We start from the raw sequence: 20,019 nt of genomic DNA, 5'->3' as shown, positions 1-20,019 counted from the left end.
GCAAGACCAAATCATTAGATGTCAACACGGACTACCCCTCCAACATAATAGTAGCTGGAAGAGTAGAAGAGAAGGTCAAAAACTTTCAATATCTCGGATATCTTGGAATTAAGGAATAAATGATCGAAGTGGTGAAGAAGGTGCTCCATCGTTAACGAAGCCTGTGGGGTATCTATCCAATGCATCCGTCACAGTGGCTTGTCCCTCACGCGTCAATGCATGTCGTGGTGGACGTTTTTCCACTGCCACTCGTGGAATTGCAAACTGAGAACAACAATAATTGGAATGATCTGCCCATCTGAATGAATCTGGGCCAGAAACTGCAGATCTACAAATAGTTACTTTTCTTTTAGGCAAAGAACCAGCATTTTCTTTAAATCTAATATGTAGTTGCTCATTGGTATTAGTTGTAACACACATACTTTGAAAATCATTAGAAGATTATTTGTGCTGTTATAAGTTGTAAGAAGTAAATAAATAAATAAATAAATAAATAATCAAAAATCAGTTAGTAGCGATTGTGGCGAGCCCCAGACAACGAGTTAGCACGTATAATGAAGTTTATGACCGTGTTATACGCACTTTTATGCAGTTAAGTTACATCGCATACGATGCAGCAAAAGTGTCTTATGCGTGCAAAAGTGGAGCCAATATACGTGCATTGGCGGGAAAACCATAACGCCAAAAGACTTGAAGCTACATCTTACGTGAAGTACGGTGTGCCTTATTGCGACGTAACATAACACCTTATGCGACCTTATAACATTCGAAAAAAAAAACAATTATTGTCATCTCAGTGTCAAACTAATGACCTTTGAAGTATCGAGCCAAACTTTTCGTGCGTGTTCGCCAGACTATCTGGAGATAAAACCGACTAAGCGGTATTTCCCGCATTGTTTCCACTTCTCCTCTCTGGCTAGCGTCATCTATTATTGATTATCAGAGCCACAAAACAAAACTAATGAGTTTATAACCATAACGATGACTATTCACTGTTTTGTAGTTATTTGGCACTGCGTGGAAAGTCCAACAGCACCTCTTTCAATATTTCAATGTTTTCACATATAATGCGATTTATGTCAACGTAAACGTTTCGAGCTTATGCGAGTTGTTATGAACTCTTTAACGAGTTTATTTTTTCATTCATGCGATTTCATTCGTACACTAATGCAAGTTAAACTGGCATAATATGACAAGTACCAAGAGAAGTCGTATATGTAATCATCGCAGTGTGCTATTGAGCGAATTTATTTGATACGTTCGCACACTTTTGAGAAATATAAAAGTTGATTTGTATTCTTATGCGACTTTTCCAGATACATCGCAATAAGTACAAAAATAACATCATATGCGATGAAAATTATTCCTCCGCCATACATATATGCGATAGAAGCTTAAAATGGTACTTTTTACGGTGTACTACATGCATTCTTATGCGACTCCTGGTTCTCTGGGGTTTAACCTCTTCGCACGAAGCGGGTAAGCAAGGTAACTCTTTAAGGCGAAACTGGATCCATTTCCTCACTTTTTGGTTTTTGATTTTTAATAAAATAACGAAGCAATACTTTCAAAATAGGTTTTCGTGCACATGTAGAGTATAGATCAAGGTATCTCCTGAATTTTTCCCTGGTGGAAAAAGTTTTTCGTTTTTGCAGAAACCATTTTTAAACAAAATTGCACAAAAAAATGGTTTCTGCAAAAACGAAAAACTTTTTCCACCAAGGAAAAATTCAGGAGATACCTTGATCCATACTCTACATGTGCACGAAAACCGATTTTGAAAATATTGCTTCGTTATTTTATTAAAAATCAAAAACCAAAAAACTGAGAAAATGCTTCCAGTTTCGCCTTGAGCAGTGTAGGGGCAGTATGAGGTAGCTGTGCGCGAATTGCCAGTATAGGGAACCCCATTTTCTTCCTGACCCGCATGGCGGGAGAGGTCATGGATGAATCATGGTTGATGAAGGCCATAAAACATAGGGATGAGTAGAGTGCAGAAAAATGGAGGTGGCTGAGCAGCCGACAGGAGAGGTGCTACCAGGCGGCGTTCGTAAGGCCGGTTTTTAACCTGGAGAGTGAAGAGCAGCAATACTTGCAAGCTTGGAAGAGTGGGCCTTAATCGGCCGGCTCGTCCCAGATCGAAGGGAGCAGGGGCTTACGACTATGTGTAGGTCCTCAGCGATCACAGATTAGGGCGGGTAAGGGGGAGAACGCTTTCAGGACCTTGTGGACAGCCAGAAGAAGAAAAGAAAGAAGAATGAGGAACATGAGCTTAGGGACGCTAAGGCAAGAAGAAGTATAAGGGAAAATGCCAAGGGCAAGAAGGAAGGCACCCTCGTCATCCAGACAAACGAGTCTAAGCACTAAGAGATTTTGAAGACGATGATGAGCAATGTCAAGTTCATAAACTCTGAAGCCGCCGCACTCGAAAAAAAATATCCTCGTGCTAAAGCACGACAAAATATGCAAAGGCGCGGCCTACAAGTAGGTACTCATTGACATGGATGAATCTTTATAGTCAATAATCGACTCCTTTCCGGCTAAAGGCATTTAAGTACCGACATTAGCCAGTGCGAAACCTAGCATGGTCAGAGCCTATAGCAGAGTCTGACCAAGCTGGTTCGTGAAACGGCATCCCCTTTACACAATCCAGGCATTAGAATCACCTGTCACGCGGTCTTTGCCCTATCAGCTCAGCGGTCATACAGTCCAGTATCTGAGTGAACTGATCCAACACGTACTCCTAGACGGGGTATTCACCAGTTGTTCATATCGCCGATCCAGTTGCCATTATCGGTGGGTTTTTGGTATGGGTGGTCTGTTAGGACGGCGATATCCATCTCCCACTCAGCGACTGTCCGAATCAGCAGTTGCAGGTTTGCGTCACAGTAGTTCAGGTTTGTACTGTGACTTATCAACAAAGTTCTTTTGAAGACTAGGACCGCTATACATGTTGTTCGCATATTTCCCGCAAAAAATCAAGCACTTGGGATGGTTTGACCTGCCTTGCGCCTTATGACATTCGTCCCCACATCGCCTACAAAGCTTTCTATTGTGCCCAGTGTTGAAAAATTCATTTCGTCAAATCTAAATTCAATCACCTACAGCTCATTTTAGAAGCAGAACCTGAGAATATGGTATATGAAAAACTTGTGCGGCTAGACCAGTTCTGCAAGAAAGTCACGGAAAAACTGCTATTTTTCGAATCTTTAAGGTAAATGTCACGGGCTACCTTCGAAAAATGCCGAATGATATTCACGGTGAATATCATTTGGCATTTTTCACATGAAATTTTCAGCACTGATTGTGCCTCTCGATATCAGTGATATCATATCACAATTAATCGCCCGTTTATTCAAACACAAACAGCTGTCCCTCAGAAACCCTTATTTCTGTCAGTCTTATCCAATCCTAGCTAGAATCCAAAGCTTCTATCTTTAAATTCCATTATTTTTTCTAGTTCCTTTGAAATCACCACTTCCTCCTCAGAACCACCAGCATGTTTCTAGAGCCCTCGGTTGCTTTCCAGAATACCCAGTTTTTTTAAGTTTCTTGAGGTTTTTCTTGACTTCTCTGGGATTCATCTGCTTCTTCTCAGAATCTTCCACTTCCTGCTCTAATATGAGCTTTTTGTTCAAATCGTCAGCTTTTTCCAGTAACTCTTTGCTTTTTACTAGCATCTAGCTCCATAAATCGCCAGCTTTTTTTTGCATCTCGTTTCATTTTTGGAATAGCCCTAGGTATTTCTCTCGGTATCCGAATCTTCTTAGATCCATTATATGTATATTGAATTCACTTACTATTCCCAAGGTAACAATGTTTTTGCTGAGATCAAACATCCTAAGTAACCGAGCTTCTTATTGAAAGCATTGTCGTCTACCTAAAGTCACATTTTTTCTGGTATCCTCACGGTACAGCAATGAATATTATCCATAGAACCTTATGCATCACTATCACATAATAAAAACACCTTAATTAAATGCCAAGTTTCACTTGACTCAAAAAGTTTTTTTTTTATACTCCCCTTATATTTTGATATGTTTCACTGTGTTTCAACATAAGAATCTGTACATTACACAAGCACTTGCTCAAGGGATGGGTTTTTAGGTATAGTACCTTTGGTTATACTCATTCCACTATAGTAATATTAATACATAGATTAATACACACGTGCCCCTCCTCTTTTTCCCAAAAAAAAACTTGCAGAAATCCCAACCTTTTTTGTGCACTGGCCTGTTCCTGAAATCGTGGTCGTGCGGCTAAGGTCACCAAGCCTTTAGTCGCATCGTGCTAAGGAGCGCGGGTTCGATTCCCGCCGCAGCTGTCAGAAAAAGTTTTCGGCTGTGCCACTGGGCGTTGCATGCTAGTCCGTTGTCTAGTGTCGTGCGTCCTTCAAAGAGCAAATAGCTCACTGGAAGCATTAAACGTGTCTGTGTCTTTTAATGACTTATTATTGTGTATAACACTGACAGATGAGACATTTGGTTTATTTGAGATTGGTTGCTTGTAAAAAATGATGCAAATAATTACTACAAAAACAACTAAAATCCGTCCCATACAATGTCAAATAACTTTTTTCTCCCATGATGAATATTTTTGGCCCCATAGCAACTTTTTCTTGTCTCAACTAGACCTTTCGAAAGAGCTATGGGTCATTGGTGTACATTCCGGGCCCAGATTCGCCCAGTCTCCTTTGGTTCAAATCCGTGATGGTCGATTGCAAGCGGTCGGTCACTTGGCGTGGAATGACCCATAAGCTACATATAATGTACCATTACTGGTCCAAAAATAAACTGTTTTGGTGTAGCTATTTCTAAGATTTTCTAAGCTTTAAATGCTTTCGTTAAGGTTTTTGTCACCAGGAACGCACAGAACAGTCATATTATGATCGTATTAGTAATTTTTCAAAATATTCAATAGGTTTTTAAGCAATTAAAGAGACAAATTTTCCAATGTTGTCCTCAGCCTGTCCAAAATACATTAATTACCCTATATCATGCTTATGAAGATTTTAAAGTAACGGCTGAACGACAAAACTGAAAATCTTGAGTAGAGACAACGGCTGATAATTCATGAACGGGCGATTCAGTGCCGGCCTGAGGCAGGATGAAATTCGACATCAGAAATCTTGTCCGTGTACTCCAGAACAGAACGGGAAACCGGAACGGATGAATAAAAGAAACCTGGAGAAAGTCCGAAGTATGCTGAATGAAGCTAAGATGCAGAAGTGATTTTGGGTGGAAGCGGTGAACACCGCAGTGTATTTCATCAATCGCTACGACCAAGGTATTTACATATTCTAAGGTAGTCTTAGATGTCAAAACTGGCTGAGCGGCCGTTATTTTTTCATCGTGAGAAATTCTGAAAACAAACACCCCTCCTCAGCAAATTCCTTTGAAATTTGGCTTCCTCTGCTTTTCTCCACAAACTAAACGTCCTGCTTAACCTTCCATTATATAAAAACCTTGGCTACGACGGCGCGTATCCTGCAAGGCAAGACTCCAGAAGAAGCATGGACGGGAAAGAAACCCTACATAGGATACCCGAAGAATTCGGTTCTGTCGCCATGGTACATATTCTGAAGCAGAGAAGGTTAAAGTAAAAAGTTAGATCCGAAATCAACCAAATGTGTATTCGTGGGATACGCAGATGAAGTGGAAGGCTACAGATTATACAACCCGACCAGTGACTTTTTCTTACACAAAAAAATATGGGTCTCCCAAAAATTGAGAAAAGGCGCTGAAAATTTTCCCGTTTCACGATACTATCTTATGAAATATAATCTTTGCTGTTGAGTGTCAGTAATTGAGTAGTGTTTTTTTTTCTGGCATTAATTCGATCACTTGATTACAAAGCAATACTCAGCCTGCAGAACTAAAAACTCGGGAATTATCAAATGAACTAAGCGGGGATTTCGTTTTCGAAATTATTTTCATTCTATGGGTGATCTCAACCAGGCTTTTATCCAACAAAAGATTCGAGCCCGGCCCAACACAGGAGATCGGTTCGAACTTAATTCATCAGATATTTCCTCACTCTCGCTGCGGGGACAGTCACGAGTACGTTTAACTACAGAGTGAATTTTGCTTGGTTTTTGCTTAGCCATTGAGGGTGCTCGATAAAGATGGTGGGATTGTGTATGGTAAAACCAAAGATCTAACGGGGACGCTACATAGCCATCGTGCGTGAGGGTACTTACCGCCCGATTCCCTCGCCGTATTTTACCGTACCGAACAGAATCGTTCCTGCTAGCGCGTAGAAGAATACTAGCAGAAACATTCCGAAGATGATGAAGAACGATTTACACACTGAGACACCGACCGTTAGCATCAACATTTTCAAGGTCGTATGCTTGCCAGTTATTGTGAAAAATCTCAATATGACAACCATAAAACCAATGAAATATGATAAGTCGCTCTAAAACAAGATTAGGTTAAAAATGAATTGTTTCAATTCAGTGGTATTTAGACATCTCACTCTCAGTGTTGTTTGGAGGAATATCCACACTACCCCTGCTACAGTTACCAAGAGGTCATATCGATTCCGTCGTGATTGCCAGTATCCTCTGGGAGTGAAGGCGATGTTCTTCATGACCACTTCTATCACGAACACGAAGGTCAGCAACGTGCTGACAATCACCAGCCGTTCTGTATGAATTTCATCCTTCGTCCACTGTAATAGAAATATAGTAGAGTTATTCATTCGAGTCGCTAAGCTACTCTCTATTAGTGGATCATTGTTGATTGTCAGAACGGAAAGAGAGAAGATAACAGACAATCAACACTGGTTACTTTGAACATTCCACAAAATATTACCGTTATCGAGAGGAGCATGCTGTTCACCAGTACTACTACCGCTATGCAACGTTTGAAAGCAATGTGCTGCGTTATGTCGTAGACGAATGCCCTAAATTTCCTTCCGTCTGGACGCGGTGGCAAATGTAGAGGCTGGGCAATCTTCAACCGCTTCTTCAAGTCGCACCATCTGCGCTGATCTACGGTCAGTAGCGCCGTTCCTTTGTTCTCAGAATAGTTGGCAATCACGACACCTACGAACAGTGTCAATCCGATCATACAGCCAAGGAAAATGTACACGTGGATGTAGATGGCGTGCACCGGACCTAGCGCTTTGATCAACACATCTCGTACATCAATCCATCCCTTGTACGAGAGGACCTCAAACAGCGCCAGCATAGCATCCCCAATGTTGTCAAAATTAAACCTTCTTGGGTTGGCCCAAACTCTTGGAACCAGCATAGCTGGATAAGATTCGTTTACACCTGGCGTCAACTTCATCTTCGTCACGAATACCCGTCTCATGAACACTCCGACGCAGTCTTCTCTCTTGATGATCGTCGGGTCGTTGCAACGTGCCAAGCGTCCTCCGTAGAGCTGTACTCCGTAGCTGGCAAAGATGAACATCAGCAGAATCAATAACGTTGATACGAGTAAAATTTCTTTGAAGCCTCGACACAGCTCGTACACCACTTTGCGCATGTGAGGCACCAGGGTAAATATCCGCAATGGTTTCAAACAACGGAGAATCATCAACAGCTGCGCCGATGAACTGCTCGGCACTTGACGGGGCATCCATATCAGAAACGAAAGCGAAACAACGTAGATGAACACGTCCAGCACGGATGCTACGTCTTTGATGTACGCCTTGGGGGTGAAGAATAGTCCGTCTGCCAGAATCTTGAGAGCCAGCTCGAGACTCATGAAGATGACAAAAATGTACTCGGCGATCTGTAGGGTTATGTGTTCCATCACCCTGTACTGTGGTGTTTCGAACATCATCGATATGCAGGATAGTGTCGTCACGAAGATCATCACCCAGTCGAGATATGTTACGAGGCCCAGGAAATTGCTGAAATGTGAAAGAGAACATTCATTAGATATAGACACGTTTTGCCATAATTTTTAGTTGATATTTTTCATGTTTCATGAAAGTGTTCAAAAAGTCACATTCTAATGTTTCTGCTAATTTACCATATACTAAGCAGACCCGTTGCGTTCATTGATTTGAAAGCAGCGTACGATTCAGTGACACGGGAACGATTTTTACACTGCTTGGTTTCGCTGATGATATTTGTTAGGCGTGATCGTAGCACGCCGCGCAAAAAATCAAATTCAAATTGGATGCCATTAGCAACCCGTTTTCACAGCAACCTGCGCGTTGCCCGAGCCTTACTCGGTCTCTTTTGCAGTGAACAATGGTGAAGTATAGACTTTTATAAATTAGCTCGTATTTTAATTTGCCTAAACCACATTTTTTCACTGCTTTGGTTGATTCCGAAATACATCGTTTTTTGGCCGAAACACAACATTTTTGGTGACGACGGTTCCTTACGCAGCGAGTTCCAACTTCCAAAACAGCACAGCAGCGATTCTGAAAATGGCTCAACTGCTTCAACGATTGGCCACGCCGACACCGATCAGCCAGGAGAAAGTGCTGGAGTCCCTCTCCACGAACATCAACGAGTTTATGTACGATCCCGAAACGGCATCACCTTCGAAAAGTGGTATGCACGTTATTCGGACCTTTTCGAAAACGACGCCCGAAATCTCGACGACGCGGCCAAGGTACGTCTTCTCCTGCGGAAGTTGGATCATGCTTCACACAGCCGCTACGTGAACTACATTCTGCTCAGGCTTCCAAAGGACATCCAAATCGACGATACGATTTCCACGCTGAAGAAAATTTTCGGTACACCGACATCGGTTTTTTTAACAAGCGCTCTCAGTGCCTGCAGCTGGTGAAAAACGAGGCCGACGACATCATCAGCTACGGACGGAAGGTAAACCGTGCTTACTCCTCGAGTTCTAGAAAGTGGACATCGATCACTTCAAGTGCTTGATATTCTTGTGTGGTCTCAAGATACCTCGCCACGCCGATATCCGGGTACGTCTTCTTTCCCGCATGGACGGCGCTAATGCGAGACGATGGCGGAAACATACATCCGAATAATGAATGAAGCCAGGTAAATCGGATTAGTCAATCATGTGTTGAAGACAAAGTACATGATACCAAAGGGCTCTAGGGAGGAATTACCACGCTCGCCACCCCGAGTCTCTATCTACGGTGGTGAAATCAAGGCGGTCGAAGGCTCACTGGGTGGCGACCACCGACAACAACATCAGCAGAGAAATTCAGAGACGCATTGTGGCAGAAAATCGAGCTTACTTTGGAGTCTACGATCGAACAAAGTTAACTCACACGAAGTTAAATATTTTCAAAACGCTGATTAGACCGATAGTCCTCTATGGGCACGAAGCATGGACTCTACGTGCAGACAACCAACGCGCCCTTGGAGTTTTCGAACGGAAGGTGTTGCGTACCAGCTACGGCGGAGTGCAGATGGCAGACCGGACTTAGAGAAGGCGAATAAATCAAAAGCTGCGTCAGCTGCTGAGAGAACTAACCCGATTAAAATGGTTCTCGAGAACCATCCGACCGATACAAAAAGGCGTGGTGCACAGCGAGCTAGGTGGGTCGATCAAGTGGAGGACGATTTGTGAACCATTCACAGAGTGTGGAACCGGAGTGGCACTGCCATGGACCGAGTAAAATGGAGACGACTCCGACGTACAGCAGAGGACACTCAGGCCTTAGTCTGATCGGTAAGGTAAATAAGTACGATTCAGTGAAAAGAAATTGCATTATTTCAAAACAAATTAAGTCAACTAATTTAGCAAAATTAATTAAGCCGATACGCGCAACGCTGGTCAAGTATTTGGATCGCAGACGAAGTGTCTACATCGTTTGTGATCTTGAATGGATTGAAGCAGGGTGACGCTTTTTCCAATTCGAAGGAGCGTATAGGAGGTCTGGCGTGCACTATCATCGCACGGTCACACATGCTAGCTAGCGTAAGGTAGTGGAGGAAGCTTATGCTCCTCTGTAGAAGGAGACAGTGAGTATAGGCTTAAGGATTAACTCAAACAAGACAAAGCACATAATTGAGGATAGAAAAGGCGAATAGTTGCTGCGAATATAACCTTTTACGGATTGCGTAATCAGCTTGTATCACCTATGATTTTTTTTAACATTTAAACTTAAAAATTCTTGAAATTTATACTTACTGCATACTTTTGTACTGCACTTTTCGCTCATTTCCCGTCAGCGGATCTTTCAGCCTGGCATCGTACCGGCCGTGCACGATTCGTTGGCATATCTTTCTAAACTTGCTCTCCCTCGGTACGGCAAAAAGTGGCGTATCGAAAAAGGGATGATTTTCTCGCAGATCTTCCTCCCGCTGGTTTCGTCGCATTTCCGCCTGCTGTCGTTTTGCTTGCAATATCTTGATATCCAAATCGTGTGGTCTGGCTCGAGAAGATGTTACCCGTCCCGTTCCGCCAATATCTCCATTCTCCATCAGGTGCTCGTAGGTTTGTTTGAGTTTTATCGAACCACTTCGGACGCTGCGGCGAATCGATCTCGATCCGAACTTCTTCTGATCCATTCTCCATGGTTTGTGTTGCGTGATGGTTCCTTGCGATTTCAGGCCAGATTTTGCCCCAGCTTGGGGAATTATAGCCGAATCGCCCAACATCAGCCGTTGGTTGTTGGAATCGTTGATTATGTGCGTGATGGCCATCTTTCTCAAACTGCTTCCAACTGATCGCACCTTGGCCGTTTTATTCATCACGTTGACCGGTTTCTGTTTCCGATACACAACCTTCGATTCCCAACATTCCGACACGGGACGTTTATAACCCTCGACGAACGCTGGATCTTCAGGATCCATATCGATCACGAACTGCTTCATGAACGATTCGCGAACCTTCGGCAATGTAAAATCATTGGGAATCCTGTGCAAAATCGTCATCTGCGGTGAATCGGGAAACTTTTCAAAAATTCTCAATCGAAATGGCAGCGTTTCTTTGATTTCAGCACTTTGTTCTCGAAACTTAAGTTGCTTCAGCTTCTTGATGTCTTCGTCTAACTCCAAATTGTCCAAAATGACCGCCACGAACAAACTTAACACAATCTAAAATTACACAAAGTGTTTGATAGTTAGTAATACCCTATGATATATTATTCCAAAATCTTACCAAAGTGACGAACAAGTGGTACAATATGAAGTAAACGGCAACCAGAGGAGTCAGTGTTTTACTCGTGCGTATCATTGTCTCATCCATTACTTCCACCCAAGCTTCTTGCGTCAAGATCTGGAACATAGACATGAATGCATCTGGAAAGCTTTCGAATTTGGTGTAGTCGCAAAGAAAGCAGAACAGTTGCATCGAAATGCTAGAACTGATGATCAGCAAACACATGGTGAAGATGATCAGTGATCCCAACTTCTTTCCGGGACCGAAGATCTTGTACACGAATCCTTCCAACATGGGCGAAGCCTTGATCAGACGAACCACTCTCAGCACTTGGAAATACGTAAATCCGGAAAGGTACAGTCCGGGGATAATGTGCAGGCTCGTTCCGATGGCTAGCAGCAGTTCGAATTTGTGGATCGAGTGCTTGAAGTAGCCCCTCCAGCCGAGACAATATATCTTGAATAGTGTTTCTAGATCCAGCAGAAAGGTAAACGTCATTTCAATGTAATAGTACTTTTCGTAGAAAACTTGTCTTGGCCTTCCGTCATGTTTGAAGTGCATTGTAGCGGTTACGATTCCATTTGCCAAGATCGTAGACATAACCAGCAGTCTAAAGTACGGAGATTTCAAAATTGTGTGGCAGGTTTCGTTGGCTAGGCCACCATGCTTATTCTCATCGATTGTAATCAACTTCCAGCCGGTGTCATCTCCAGTTATCGTCTGAGACGCAGTGCTATTTTGAATTTGTCCTCGAACTCCCCACATCTGTTGGAACTGGACCCGAATTTCGTTGAACGTTTCGGTAATGACAGCGATGAAAACGTTCTTCACCAACCATGCTAGGAAGAAAATCATCGTGCTGAAGTAGAATGCTGCTCGCCAAGCTGGAAGACTGTCTATGGCACGGTACATTATGAAGACCCAGCCCTCTTGGGAGGCTGCCTGGTAAACCGTGAATATGCTTGTAGCTAGAAAGGAAAATGTTTTACTAATAAATTATTTGGAAGTGATTTGGATATCCTACCAATATCTTCGAATCCATTGAAGCCCTGTACGTAATTAGTGAGAAAGTCCATTTTCATGCATTTCATGCCAGTGGGACATTGATATCCGGAGTCAGGATCCGTTGAACAAAATGTGTCTGGTATTGCTAAGGAATTCACGGTTAGACCCCTGTAAACAAACAATACCCAATTATGTCTTTGAAACAAATCTTCGAATCTATCGCAACTTCCTTACTCTTTTTCCGTCGTATTGAGAACGCAATGGTTCTTCAGTTCGCCGAAGAACTGTACTCCCAACAATCCGTACAGCGACATGAAGAACAGGAAGAACAACGTGACGTTGTAGATTTGCTGACTGGATCGTTTGAAAATCTGGTTGATTCGACTTTTTGGCATGGAAAACTTTAGGAAGACTCTGAGGAAGCGAATCATTATCAGGGGCCGCGGTGCTCGCAAGATGGTGAGATAGTGAAATTTGGGTAATATTCCAAGCATCTCGAAGATATGCAGCACCACGGACGCCCAAAGGAAGAACACCATGGAAGCGTCGAATTGGCACCAGTGATCCTTCAGGTATGGTGCTTCTCCCTGAAATTACGAGTGAAAAGTTAAACTTAATAAACCACTGCAACAGAACGTTATAGAAACTTACTCAACTTACCCTTATCAGGCCCCGTATGTGAATTTTGGCAATCATTTCCGCTGTGAACAGCAAGGTGACTACGGTATCGCTGCATAGTGTGAGATATTGGAGAAACGGATATCTCTCGAACGTTTTCGGTGTGTTCATCGATACCGAAGTGAGCGATACTAGCGCGCACAGGCGCATCAACCGGCGAACCCATCGCTAGGGAAGAGAAGAATCGATCAATTGTTATGATCAAATAAAAAAAATGTTTTTTTTTTAACAGTGCTGAATGCAAAGCTTTCGTGAATAATTAACTACCAAGTACAAGGTACAGGGGATAGACAAAATGATCGAGACAGGCAAAATTTTCACTTTTCCAAAAATGTTCAACTAGCTGTAACTTTTTTAAAAGTGCATCAACTATTCTCAAATTTTTACTGGAAGTTCATCAACTAGTTGTGTATCAGTGGACAAAATTTGGAAAAGATCGGGCTATTCTACACGAAGTTATAAAGATTCAAGAAATAGGTATAATTATCCGATAGCCAACTTTGAGCTGTTTTATCTCCGGATTCAATGAACCGAATGCAATGAAATTTTGTCCATTTATGACTTAGAAAAACGTTTGACACAACTTTAAATTATTAATAAGAAGAAAAGTTATAGCGATTTTATTTATTTTATGATTTTTTAGTAAATTGGTCTATTTTTAATGTGCATCCCAATACTTTTTCTTAATTGAAGGCTATGTTGTTACTTTCCTTCAAAACATATTTATATTAAAGACAATTAGAAGGAATTTAATTGAATTATAATTAGCATCTTGAATTTTGAAACGGTGTTGAAGTTTTAGAAAATTTGGTGTTTTAATAGGAAAATTAACTAATCGTAATAATTTTCTTCTGTACTAAGAATTTTTAGTTGTGTCAAAAGTTTTTCAAATTTCATTATAATAAGCCATGAATAGTCAAAATTTCATTGTATTCGGCTCATTGAATCCGGAGATATCAAGCTCAAAGATGGCTATCGGATAATTATACCTTATTCTAGAATCTTTATTACTTCATACAGAATAGCCCGATCTTTTCCAAATTTTGTCCACTGATACACAACTAGTTGATGAACTTACAGTGAAAATTTGAGTATATTTTATGCACGTTTCGAAAAGTTACAGCTAGTTTTTAGCTAGTTACAGCTACATTCTCTGAAAAGTAAAAAAATTGCCTGTCCCGATCATTTTGTCTATGTACAGGGGATAAGTGATATTAGTAAACCAAGTATCATGCTAACTGAATGTTGCATTCCATGAAACAAACAATGCACATTATGCTAGTTACATGCTTTGTGAGATTGTTTCTATAAACTTCAAAGTCTACTAGCTAATCAGTTTATTTCATTTTACATAATCAATACAATTAGGAGAGAATTTTTCTAAAATAACTTTTAAACTCTTTATACGACTTTTTGGAAGTATTGTTTGGGAAATCTCAGGTGGAATATTTGGCGGAATCCTTGAAATTTTACGAAATTCTAAATGCATCTTTTGACAAAACCCCTAGAATTTCTGGAAGAACCTATGCAGAACCTATACTAAAAGTAAAAACACAAACATACAGACGTAACATTTAGAACAATTTTCGTGAAAATCTATTGCCCAGTTCATACTAGTATCACCTGGTGGAAACGTTGCACGGAACAATATGTTGTGCAATATCGTCAACAGAAGGCGCTAGTGTGAAATGTCAAACGCAAAGAAAAACGATGCGCGCCTTTCTGATTGTGAATGCCACAATTATGAAGATTTAAAACGATCCTTAAAAGGGTGGTCGATGGATATTTCGCCAGTGGTACGTCTGTTTGTCTGTGATAGGATTTCCTATCTGGAAATTATTAAAGAAAAACATTAGAAGAAATTTAGAAATTCAGAATTTTCAGAATTCCGAATTCTCAGAAAAAATATCTGGATGAATTGTTGAATACATCCCCGACTAAGCTTCTGAAATTAATATTTTAAGTTAGTCCTGGGACGAATAGCTCTAAAACTGATGCTTAAGTTTCGTTTTTAAGTAATTTCTCCAAGGCCGAAAACCATAACCTCCAAATTTCAATATCAACAGTCGATCCGATGGTGAATATCAATAGGCATTTTTCAAAGGTAGTCCTTGACATTTACCTTAAATATTCGAAAAAGAGCGGGTTTTCCGTGACTTGCTTGTAGAACTGATCTAGCTGCACAAGTTTTCCATGTACCATATTCTCGGGTCCAGCTTCTGAAATTAGCTGTAGGCGGTTGAATTTGTATATGTCGAAATAACATTTTCAGCACTGGGATTTCTCCAGCACTTTTTCAACACATTTCTGTCCCTCTACCCAAGAACTCCGCTGTACGTTCTTCAGTATGTGCTTAAGAACGCAGTCAAAACTTTTTGTAAGACTACATCCATGGTTTCTTTCAGAAATCTGCCCAGGGATTCCTTCACAAATTACCTATTTCAGATTCCAAAATTTACTCTCTCGACTAGAATCTCCAGAGATACTTTTCTGCAATGATTTTATGGAAATCTTCTGAAAGCTAATTATCATAAAATTATTGAAATATATTTAGGTATCTAAAGATTTTTGCTATCACTTTCTGCGTTTGAACTAGATATTCCCCTTATCCATGGTGCATTTTTGGCTATCTGGTGCTGAAATGAGTCAATCTTTGTTGTTTCTAGAACGATTTTTAGAACTATTTCTAGAACGATAGAAAGTTTTTAGATCGAAATAACCGGTAAAGGTTCCAGTTTTTGGTCCCAAGTCATTTGATCGAATGTCATTTGGCAGAACGTCATTTGTCCAAAATCGTTCGGCCTTCATGGTAAAACTAGAAAAATAACCTACACTGAGGAAACTGCAACTCTGAAAATCATACGAATCATCTATGATTTTTTGCCACAAGAATTTCTTGCGAAAATCATAGTTACGAACTATGATTTTGAATTCAAAGCGCCAACCATTATTGTTACTGTTACTGTATAAATTTCATAACACTCACGTATGAAAATCACACCGATAACGTACAAAAACTGAAACTATGTCTTATGACATTCATATATATTTTTATGAAATATTTTGCACAAATTAAAAAAAATCGCAACCTGGAATCAAACCAGGAACGTCAAGGTTAGCGAGTGCGTGCTTTACTCATACGCCCATCGACGCTTCGGAAGTTGAAGTGTTTAGAAGCCAATAAAAGGTTTTGTTGTTTTTTAGCAGTGTATGATTTGAGGAAGGAAATTCATCTGATGAACATATTTGTTTGTGATCGCCTCTGAGTTCATTTTGAAATTCATGCAGTATTTCCTTCTGAGATTTTTTCAGGAACTCCTGAAGGTATTTATTCTGAACGTTTCCACAAATTATTTGTAACATTTGAGACAGAAGGAGGGTCCAGGAAAGTGTGCCAGTACCGTGATTTCGGGTGAAATTGATCAGTGGGGTGAAACTGATAGACGTGAGGGCAATTTTTATTTTTCAAAAATAAAGCTTTGAACTTAAAAACAAAAATGTACAAAATGACCATCATCTGGCTCAAGGGTTATTGAATGATGAGTTTACATGTTTTATAGCTAATTGGTCACACATTTCTATATTAAATTTTATATTTTCCGAAACTGCGTGTTTGGCAAATTTCAAAGACACTTTCAAACTTTTCTTCTTCTTCTTCTTCTTGGCGTAACGTCCTCACTGGGACAAAGCCTGCTTCTCAGCTTAGTGTTCTATGAGCACTTCCACAGTTATTAACTGAGAGCTTCCTCTGCCAATGACCATTTTGCATGTGTATATCGTGTGGCAGGCACGAAGATACTCTATGCCCAAGGAAGTCAAAGAAATTTCCTTTACGAAAAGATCCTGGACCGACCGGGAATCGAACCCGTCACCCTCAGCATGGTCATGCTGAATACCCGTGCGTTTACCGCCTCGGCTATATGGGCCCTCAAACTTTTATTACCGTAGTTGTATCGCAAACTGAATAAATGTTAGAATGAATGTTTATAGCTGCCAAGTGTTCGCTAAACCCGATTTCGTCATCAAAAGTTCTATAAATATTGATATCTATGCATAAAATTGTACTTTTTCTAAAGTAATAAAGAAGACGGGCTTAGTGGTCTAGTGGCTACCGTTTCTGATTCGTATGCAGAAGGTCATGGGTTCAATCCCTGGCCCGTCCTTTTCATCCTACTTTGTATCTTTCTATCCACTTTCTCTTGCTCACACAATCTATCACGAACACTATAAATAACCCCTATCCATGGATCGCATCACCGACCCAACGGTGACTCCCAGATCTCCCATCCTTTCCGTCTAACAAATACCCCAGTCCGTGCGGGTTGTGGGGACGCAGAGTGCTCTCGGTCTCTAGTAGCAACAACCAGTACACTTTAACATTCCTTTCCCTTCTCAGCTGACTATAAGGACTTGGCCGGCGCCGTTATTGATCAAATATGCATGAGCTGCTAAAAATTGCACTTTGAGAATAAGTGGAATGTCCCAGCCCCTTATTCAGTTGGATCTCAGTGCAATTGGTACCAGTTCAGATCAATCACGGAGGAGCAACCATTGACATGTATAGTCAGAATTGATCGTTGATCGTGATCGAGTAATGATTTGATTAGCATAAAAGTTGCATACTTTTAGGCGTTTTCTTTATATTTATTAAACTTACAATTTAAATGATTAAGAATTTACTAAACTTGTATAAGTTTTACAAAGCTTTTCGCATTCTGGGGTGATTAATTCAGATGGAAAATTTGTTTTCAGCACTTACAAAGACATTCCACTGACTGAACAATTTCACCCCGAAACTAAAATTTCTGATTTCTTATTTTAAATGATATTTATTGCAGTAAAATGATTTGCAGTGGTCGTAATTGTTTTAAAGCATTGATTTTGACCATCTCGATAAATATTCATAAAATAGAAGCCAAAAACTGTGAAAAGTGATCAATTTCACGCGAAATCATGGTACGTGAATTAGGTATGTGATGAGAGAAAAGCCCAACAAGGGGAGGGGGTGGTGTTTATGTAAATTCCCGAAACACTATGGACGTAATATAGGTATAAATCTTCATCAAAAAGGTCCTTCTAAGATTTCTCGTGATTTTAATTTTGTGAATTCCTACGTAAAGCTAATTCTTCATTCAAAATGTATACACTGTACTTTATTAGTTTTTTTTATGTTTCCTAAACATCGAAACCATCGTTGTTTTTTTCCTTGACTTGAAAAATGATTTTGTCATTATGTAATGCAATTACAAAATTAAAAAAATCTATCAGTTTCTACTGCTATTTCTTCCAGAGCTCATTCTGATTTTTTCAGAAAAGTTTCCTATGGGATTTTCAAGAAGTTTCTTTTCGGATTCATCATAGAGTTCTGGGATCGCTCGAAAAAATCTTTCTGTGATTCCTCTTAGAGATTCTTCTAGAATCTTGGAAGGAATATCTGGAGGATTTCTGTTTGATGAATTCCATGAGGAATACCAGAAAAAGAGAATCTTCGAGGAATCTAAGAAGGATCTTCTGTTGCAAAAGAAGGAAGGATTCTAGAAGGAATGTCTAAGAAAATAACAGACAGATCTGCAGGGATTTCTCCTGGTGTAGTGTCTGAGTATGCCAGTAGGAAGCTTTGAAGAGCTAGTATTCATTCCTAAATCTGGGGATCCTTCTGGAATTATTTTACTAGGTGCTTGAAGGATTGTTTCTTTTTTCAGATTTAGGATGGTCTACCGAAATCTCGGTAAAAATTTTACCGAGAATCAGTAAATATTTTACCAAGCTTTTGGATTCTCGGCAAACGGATATATTCCTTGACCTCATATAAAGTATATACTAGCAGGTTATCGTTGCAATTACTAAGATCAATTTCCGGATTTATGTGTGATCCTTGCAATTGTCTGATTCTTTGAGGATTTTTTCTCTTAAGAAGTTCCTTAGAATTTATTGGATTTGAATTACTCCCGGATGTTCTTTTAAAATTTGTTCAATAGTGCTTTCTGTTATTTCTCAAGTAGTTCCGTAAGAGGAATCCCAGCAGAAGGTTCAGGAGAAATCCCCAAAAGAACTACTAGATATATGTCAGAAGGACCATATAAAGGAATTCCTGAAGAAAAGTCTGCAGAAATCTAACAAGGAAATCCTGGCACAAATCCCTGCCGAAACTCTAGAAGTAATCCCAAAATTAAATCAAGAAGCATTTTCGAGTTGCTACTTGGCGATTATCAGGAATCGCATGAGATATTTCTGAAGCAAAATAGAACTGAAAAATCCCAGTAGGAAATCTCGAAGAAATCACAGAAGAGAAAGATTTTTATGGAAATCATGTGCTAATTCATATTAAACACCTTAGTAACTTCCTTGATATATCATGGCTAGTCGTTTTTTCAGATCCTTGAATGTACTCAGGACCGGATTAAGGATTGAGGGAACCCGGGGCAGGAGTGGATGTGGAGGCCCCTCGGTCGATGAGAAAGACAATTTTTCTCTGTTTTTGAACAGTACTTGAGCGAAATGAAAAATAAAGCTTATGTTTGGCAAGCAAAAACGGTTTTTGTGGGGCCCCTAAAATGTGGGGTGATAAGTAAAATATCAGAAAAAAATGTCCATTAGTAATCCCATAAAACTTTTTGGGGAAATTCCAAAAGAAATTATTAGGGGAATTCCAGAAGCAGTAACACCCGAAGAAGCCCCATGGAGTCGTTCATACGCCAAACTCATGGCCCTGGGCTGGGTTTAAAAGCATTTCAGACGTTAGCCATGAAGGACATTAGGCAGAATGAACGTTTAAAAAGAATGGAGAATTATGCTATTCGTCCATTATGTATATCGTATTTTATTTATGCCCATCGTACTTATGCGTTACGTGTTAATACCTAACGTATTAATTGTTTACGTAGTGCATCTCTGTATGAGTTCCTCCACTATCATTTTAAGCAGTTTTCAATGTCGTCCTATTGGAATTTATCCAAGATTTTTTTCATGGGTTTCTCCAGGATGCTATAGGCATAGTTCTTTATATGATCATATCTTTCAGGCTTGTCTGAACACATTTTCCTCCAATTATTTGGACACAATATCCTAAGATTTTATGGTTCCTCCCATACTGCCATGTGCAGCATAGTTGTCCCATGTTACTTTTTGCGTATACTTTCAGAATCTACTCTTGGTTAGTATACTTTGTTTAGAAACTCCATGAAAACAACATCAAGTCAATTTGTCTCATTTTCAGGTTGTTCATCATAAGTTGTCTCATGTTCCATTTTGCAGCATAAGCAGTCGAATGTTCATTTTTTTT

General features: G+C 40.2%; 1 protein-coding gene across 5 annotated transcripts in view; it reads right to left on the bottom strand.

Annotated features, from left to right (window-relative positions):
* LOC109415077 (sodium leak channel NALCN) overlaps window positions 1-20,019 on the bottom strand; it is a 36,697-nt gene that overhangs the window by 14,061 nt on the left and 2,617 nt on the right. For 4 of the 5 annotated variants that reach the window (XM_062856012.1, XM_062856011.1, XM_062856014.1 and 1 more), the window contains exons 2-9: window positions 12,720-12,905; window positions 12,294-12,646; window positions 12,079-12,227; window positions 11,055-12,022; window positions 10,083-10,990; window positions 6,816-7,866; window positions 6,478-6,672; window positions 6,200-6,417 (exon numbers count right to left, since the gene is read on the bottom strand). In XM_062856012.1, coding sequence (XP_062711996.1) covers window positions 6,200-6,417; window positions 6,478-6,672; window positions 6,816-7,866; window positions 10,083-10,990; window positions 11,055-12,022; window positions 12,079-12,227; window positions 12,294-12,646; window positions 12,720-12,905 — 4,028 coding nt within the window. Of the gene's footprint in view, window positions 1-6,199; window positions 6,418-6,477; window positions 6,673-6,815; window positions 7,867-10,082; window positions 10,991-11,054; window positions 12,023-12,078; window positions 12,228-12,293; window positions 12,647-12,710; window positions 12,906-20,019 lie in introns of those variants that run through there. The other variant, XM_062856015.1, reaches the window with a different exon arrangement.

This window comes from Aedes albopictus, chromosome 3, assembly GCF_035046485.1.
Source record: "Aedes albopictus strain Foshan chromosome 3, AalbF5, whole genome shotgun sequence".
Taxonomy (NCBI): domain Eukaryota; kingdom Metazoa; phylum Arthropoda; class Insecta; order Diptera; family Culicidae; genus Aedes; species Aedes albopictus.
The sequence above is the reverse complement of the archived record's forward strand: the minus strand, read 5'-3'. Positions and strand labels throughout refer to the sequence as shown.